The sequence below is a fragment of the Ursus maritimus genome, unplaced genomic scaffold (assembly GCF_017311325.1).
Source record: "Ursus maritimus isolate PB19 unplaced genomic scaffold, ASM1731132v1 scaffold_14, whole genome shotgun sequence".
Taxonomy (NCBI): Eukaryota; Metazoa; Chordata; class Mammalia; order Carnivora; family Ursidae; genus Ursus; species Ursus maritimus.
The window spans coordinates 52,038,360-52,044,359 of NW_024423786.1; the positions used below are offsets into that span (position 1 = coordinate 52,038,360).

Sequence of the window (6,000 nt, forward strand, 5' to 3'; positions counted from 1 at the left end):
CCCTGCTGAGCAGGAAGCCTGATGCGATGGGGAGGGGGGAGGGCTCCGTCCCAGGACCCTGAGATCGCGACCTGAGCTGAAGGCAGATGCTTCACCACTTAACCCACTGAGCCGCCCAGGTGCCCAGCGAAGGAACTCTTGCGCACTCCCTCCTGCCTCTCTCCTATGGGCAAGGTCACTACCCTTCCCTCACCCTCCACCCCCCACCTCACTCCCCCTGCCATCCTTCCATCAACCCCCTACTATCCCTCCCTCGCCCCCCACCTCACCCTCCCCACCCCTCCCTCCTGGCTCCTAACACCTTCCCTCTTCCCTTTGTAGTCAAAGGAAGGAGCAAAGGCACTCTGGCCTCCCCTTTTGTGCCCCAAACCACCCCCGCCCCCCACCTCTCCAGTCTGCTGCTCACTCGCTGTGTAACCTTGGCCATCCCTCTGACCTGTCTGAGCCTTGGTTTGCCCATCAGGTCAATGGGGACTTTGACAGTAGAGTTAAATGAACCGACAGCTAACGTGACTTGTACTCGCACTTGGCAGATGTCAGCACTCAGTAGATGATGTCCCCTCCTCCCCCACTGCCCATCATGATTGAGTCTGGAAGGAGTTCCTTGCTGGGCTGCTCTGAGCCTCAGTTTCCCCAAAGGCAGGGTGATGTTTGGTGGGAATGAAGTTCCGGGGAGCCCCCTAGTGGGAAGTATGGTGATTGGCCAGGGACAGGGCCCCTCCACACATCCACGCTGGGAGAAGGGAGGCCTGAGTGGGAGCTCACCTGCTCCTGCCTGTGGGGACCCCCCAGCCTGGCGGGGGACAGACAAGGACCCAGACCACCATGAGACAGGCAGTGAGCGGACTCTCCTTCCTGTTTGGGACTGAGTGAAGCTGCCTGAGACCCCAAAAGTGAACCTTCACATCCCCACCCTGAAGACCGGCCGTCCAGCTGCCTTTCTTAGATTTAGTCCCAGTGCAGTGGCCAGGCTGCCCCTCCAGGCTCCCAGCGTGTGACCTGGCCCCTCTGAGCCTCAATTTCCCTACCTGGATTGACAGGCTCTGTCTCTCCTGCACCCAGATTTGTTGGCCTGCCCCTGAGCCGGTTGCTAGGTGTGCGCGATCAGGCCAGGAGGCTGGTGAAGCCCAATGCCACTCTGGAGAAGTACTTTCTCACAGAAGGGTGGAAACCCAAGGAGGTGAGAGCCCCCTGATGCCCCCCCTCCATCCCCATTGGCCTGCATGGACCCTTGTGGATGGGGCCTGGGGGTGGGATGTGGCCCCATTGTCAGGAACAGGGAAAGCCCAGGGCAGCCTCTGCACCCCCACAGTGCTCCTACCCCCGGCTCCACCAGCCATCCCAGCTGTCCCAGTGGGTAGATCCTGCAACAGGGGGTGGGGGAGCAGGTCTCTCCTGAGCTGGTAAGGAGAGGAAGGCCTAACTGCTGGGAGTGGGGGACAAAGACCACAGCAGGCCTGTTACCTCCCCCATTCCCTGTACTGTCCTGTGGCAGTCGGTAGGCAGGACCTTCCCCCTCCCTGGTCACCCTCCCTTTGCAGGCAGGGGTGGGAGGCAAGCTCTCAACTGCCTGCCTGGGGTGGGGATAAGAACGGATTCTTCTGGAAGGGTATAGGAAAACCTGGGGCGGGCGGAGTCTGGCCCCCCCAGCCCATTTCTTAGTCCAGTCCCCATCAGCCACCTGCCTCTCCTGTGAGCAGGGCTGGTTTTCATACGGCCTGTTTTGGGGGACCCCCCCCCCATGTCCATAGGCAGACAATCCCACAGGCGACGTCTGGGGTATCACGGGAGGGGGGAACACAGCTGGGTCTCATCTGTCCTGGGACACGGACAGGGAGCCACCTCCGTGACCCCCCCATCACCCCTCCCCAGCCCCAGATGGCCCTCCTTGCTGCCCAGTGTGGCCTCACGCTGCAGCAGACCCAGCGCTGGTTCCGGAGGCGCCGCAACCAGGACCGGCCCTGCCTGACCAAGAAGTTCTGCGAGGCCAGGTAAGCCCGGGGCTGCGGCTGAGGAGAGGGCTCTGGGGGTGCAGGGGAAGTCGCACCTCCGGCGGCTGCCTCATGGGCTCCCTCCCCATCTGCAGCTGGAGGTTTGGCTTCTACCTGTGCTCCTTCTTCGGTGGCTTGTCCGTCCTCTACCACGTGAGTGTACCCGGCCGCTTGCCTGCCCCTCCACCTATCCCACAAGGCCTTGCGGTGCACCGAGCCTAGACCGGGGGTGTGGACAGGGTGCGGACAGAGAGGGGAGAGCACCGGGAGAGGGCATAGCAGACGTCCACTCAGGTACCTTTTGAGGACACGCCGTGCATGGGAGCTGGGGGTCTGCGGCTGACAGCTCTGGGTCCAGAATGAGAGCAGCCCTCAGGACACCCCCCCGGGTAGAGGGCTGGCTCTGACCTCTGGGCAGCCTCAGACTCCCGTGTCCCTGCAGGAGTCATGGCTGTGGACACCGGCAATGTGCTGGGACGATTACCCAAATCAGGTGAGTGGCAGGTGGAGCTCGGAGGCTGGGGTGGGGAGGGTTTGGGGTGGTCAGAGTTCCTTCAGCCACAGGCGCGAGAGCCAAACCGGACATCACACGACTCCTCTCCGAGTTCCACTCTGTATTTTTGCCTCCCCTGTGCAATGGATACCAGGGTCGGGGAGCCTGCACCTTCTTCACTCATTGGGATTCGAGGGTCCTGGTTCTGAGTAAAGGAGGAGGGCCCTGAGCCACGCCCCTGCCCCGCGCCCCGGAGCCTCCACTCCCCCAGCTAACCTTGCCCCGCGCCCCCGCAGCCCCTGAAACCGGCCCTGTACTATTGGTACCTCCTGGAGCTGAGTTTCTACATCTCACTGCTGATCACGCTGCCCTTTGACGTCAAGCGCAAGGTGAGGCGGGCGAGAATCAGGCTGGGAAGTGATGGGCGGGGTGGGGGGGTAGAGGGGGGCGTTGTGACCCAATCTCCTACAGGGAGGGAGGGCCTCACCCCCTGCCCTGAGACCCCCTGGTGCCTCAGGCAGGAGACCCGGAGTCCACAAGGTGCAGACGCCAGCCAGCCAGCCCCCTGAGAGGGCCTGCACCCTGGTGCCCACCCCCCACCACCCCCCAGACTCATCCCTGCTGTGACCCACCGTCTCCCGCAGGATTTCAAGGAGCAGGTGGCACACCACTTCGTGACCATCTTCCTGATCGTCTTCTCCTACAGCTCAAACCTGCTGCGCATCGGCTCTCTGGTGCTGCTGCTGCATGATGCCTCGGACTACCTCCTGGAGGTGGGCCTGGCGCAGCCTGACCCTCCCCCGCCACCCTCCCCATTCGCCCAGCCTTCCCTGGAGGGGAGGCCCCGCCCCCACCCCGCCTTCCTGGCCACGAGGCCACGCCCCCGCGGTGAGGCCACGCCCCCTCCTGGCTTCCAGGGAAATGAAGCTTCTCACGCTCCCAGAGATACACACTTCACCTTTCTAGACAGTTCCTGGAGAGGAGGCCCTACCCTGACTCAGCTACCCCAGGCCCATGGAGCCTTTTCCTGGGGATGAGTCCCTGCCCTTTCCCAGCATCCTCCTTCCCATCTACTTCCCAGTCCCCATCATTGGCCTGAGGCCGGTTCTCTTCTGCTGCCCTCCCCAGGCCGGTAAGATGTTCAATTACACGCACTGGCGGAAAGTGTGCGACACCCTCTTCATCATCTTCTCCTTGGTCTTCTTCTATACCCGCCTCGTGCTCTTCCCTACGCAGTGAGTCTGCCCTCCCACTGGTTGGGGAGCAGGAAGGGAGCGCATGTCTGAGATCCAGGCCTGCCTCACCCTCGGTTTCCTGACCCGTGGAGTTGGGGGTGTTGGCCAGCAGGCTTCCAGGAGAAGGCAAGGAAAGGTGTTCCTGGCATTGGGCACAGCATATGCAAAGGCCCAGTGGTAGGACAGAAATCTGGGCTCAGTCATTCTCCCCTGTGCCCGGAACATGGAGTAGGAGGCAGGGTTGGGCACCCACTCACTAAAGTCTTTACCCAGTCTGTTTGTTGAAGAGGGAGCAGCATGAAGATACCTGCTCAAGTGGAGCTGACGTGGGGCGGGCGGGGACTATAATAAATAAGGCAAACAAGTAGAAGGTAAAGCATGAGAGAGTGATGTGCTAAAGAGAACATAAGGTCGGGAAGGGCACAGGAAGTGTGTAGGTAGTTGAATTAGGCTGGTCAGCGAAGACGTCACTGATGGCATTCATACAGAGAGACTGGAGGGAGAAAACCCGCACTGATCATAGGGGAACAGTGGTCCAAGCAGCAGGCACAGCATGGGCAAAGGCCTTGGGGCAGGACTGGGTCTGGTGTGAAGGTACAGCAAGGAGGCCCATGTGGCTGGAGCAGAGTGAGTGAGGGGGAGAGAGGGAGGAGGGGACGGGGCAGGTCATTTGGGGCTTTGGGGGCCTCAGGGAGGACTCAGGCTTTTACCCCAGTGAGGAGGGAGCCCTGGAGGGCTGTGGGCAGACCAGGGACATACCTGGCGCGGGCTCACAGGCGCCCTCTGGTGGCTGCTGGGGAACAGCTGATGAGAGGCCTGAACAGGAAGTGGGGGGGGGGCCTCTGCAGGTAGGGCAGAGGGGACTGTGCTGGCCCAGGTGAGGCATGGTGGGGCTGGACTAGTGCAGGTGACAGAGGTGGGTACACTCGGGGTCACTCAAGGGTCATGAAATAGGTATGAGCTCAGAGTTGCTGCTCGAGGAGGTGTTCAGCTCTGGCTGTGCTGGTTTGAGGGGGCTGTGGGGGCGCCCAGAAATGTCATGGAAGAGGCATGGGCATACCAGCCTGGGGTTCTGGACGGAGATGTAAATGTAGACGGGGTCACTGGGTGAGCAGGTATGGACAGAGCCCAGCCCTGGAGCCCCTGATGTTTGCAGGTCGGGGGAGCCTGTGATGGAGACAGGAGTGTGGGTCCCTGAAGGCCCAGGAGGAGAGCATCAGGAAGGGAGGGCCACCTGCCTGAGTAGGGCTGGCCGTGGTGACCCCACAGCCAAGCTGGAGGTGGGGCAGGGTGAAAGCTCACTGCCTGGGGGGACGGGGGCCCGGGGAGTGGTGCTCTGAGGACAGAAGAGAAGGTGTGAAAGGACACGCAGGGGAGCAGCTGGACCACTAAGCATCCCCTTGGGGTTCCTGGTCATGAATGACCAGTCAGCAAGCGTGAGTTCTAATGGTTTAATATGACCGGGTGAGAAGGCAGTCGATGCCCAGCTAAAGAACATCACTGTCGCTCTGGGGGGCAGAGGGAGCCATGGAAGGCTCTGGAGCAAGGAGGGTCAGGCAAGTTGGAGGTCCCAGGGAGCGGGGGCCGCGGCAGCTGCTGAAGCCCCACTTCTCCCCCCGGCTCCCCTCGGTAGGATCCTCTATACGACGTACTACGAGTCCATTGCCAAGTGGAGCCCCTTCTTCGGCTACTACTTCTTCAACAGCCTCCTGCTGCTGCTGCAGCTGCTGCACGTGTTCTGGTCCTGCCTCATCCTCCGCATGATCTACAGCTTCGTGAAGAAAGGCCGGGTAGGGCCACGGAGGGGTGGCTCGTGTGCCTCCCTGCAGCCCGCAGCCCGGCCGGCCCGAGCCTCATGCCTCCCCCTGTTCCCCAGATGGAAAAGGACGTCCGCAGCGACGTGGAGGAGTCCGACTCGAGCGACGGGGAGGCGGCGCCGGAGCCCCGGCCGCTGAAGAACGGCGCTGCGCACAGGCCCGGGCCGGCCCCCGCTGACGGCCCCCGGAGCCGCCTGGCTGGGCGGCTGGCCAACGGGCACGCGCCCGCCACATAGCTCGCCGAGCGCTGGCCTTGAGCGCCGCCCCCGGTCCCGGTGCCCCGTGGCTGGGATCTGTGCGGCGGCTGGACTGGTGGCCCTGGGGCCAGCTCTGGAGACGGGGACGGCCCTCCCCCCGGGTGGGGGCGGCGAGGGCTAATGATCCGTCTCCAGCCCCTGCCTTCTGCCCACCCTTCCCTTTCCTTCCCTTCCCTTCCCTTCCCTTCCCTTCCCTTCCCTTCCCTT

The 6,000-nt window shown here is 62.7% G+C and overlaps 1 protein-coding gene across 2 annotated transcripts in view; it reads left to right on the plus strand.

Annotated features, from left to right (window-relative positions):
- Nucleotides 1-5,992, plus strand: part of CERS4 (ceramide synthase 4) — a 32,134-nt gene extending 26,142 nt beyond the window's left edge. For both annotated transcript variants that reach the window (XM_040629427.1, XM_040629428.1), the window contains 9 exons: nt 1,063-1,180; nt 1,873-1,991; nt 2,087-2,144; nt 2,434-2,484; nt 2,781-2,873; nt 3,129-3,257; nt 3,613-3,719; nt 5,353-5,509; nt 5,596-5,992. In XM_040629427.1, coding sequence (XP_040485361.1) covers nt 1,063-1,180; nt 1,873-1,991; nt 2,087-2,144; nt 2,434-2,484; nt 2,781-2,873; nt 3,129-3,257; nt 3,613-3,719; nt 5,353-5,509; nt 5,596-5,772 — 1,009 coding nt within the window. In that variant the 3' untranslated portion in view covers nt 5,773-5,992. The remainder of the gene's footprint in view (nt 1-1,062; nt 1,181-1,872; nt 1,992-2,086; nt 2,145-2,433; nt 2,485-2,780; nt 2,874-3,128; nt 3,258-3,612; nt 3,720-5,352; nt 5,510-5,595) is intronic.
- Nucleotides 5,993-6,000: the final 8 nt, after the last annotated feature.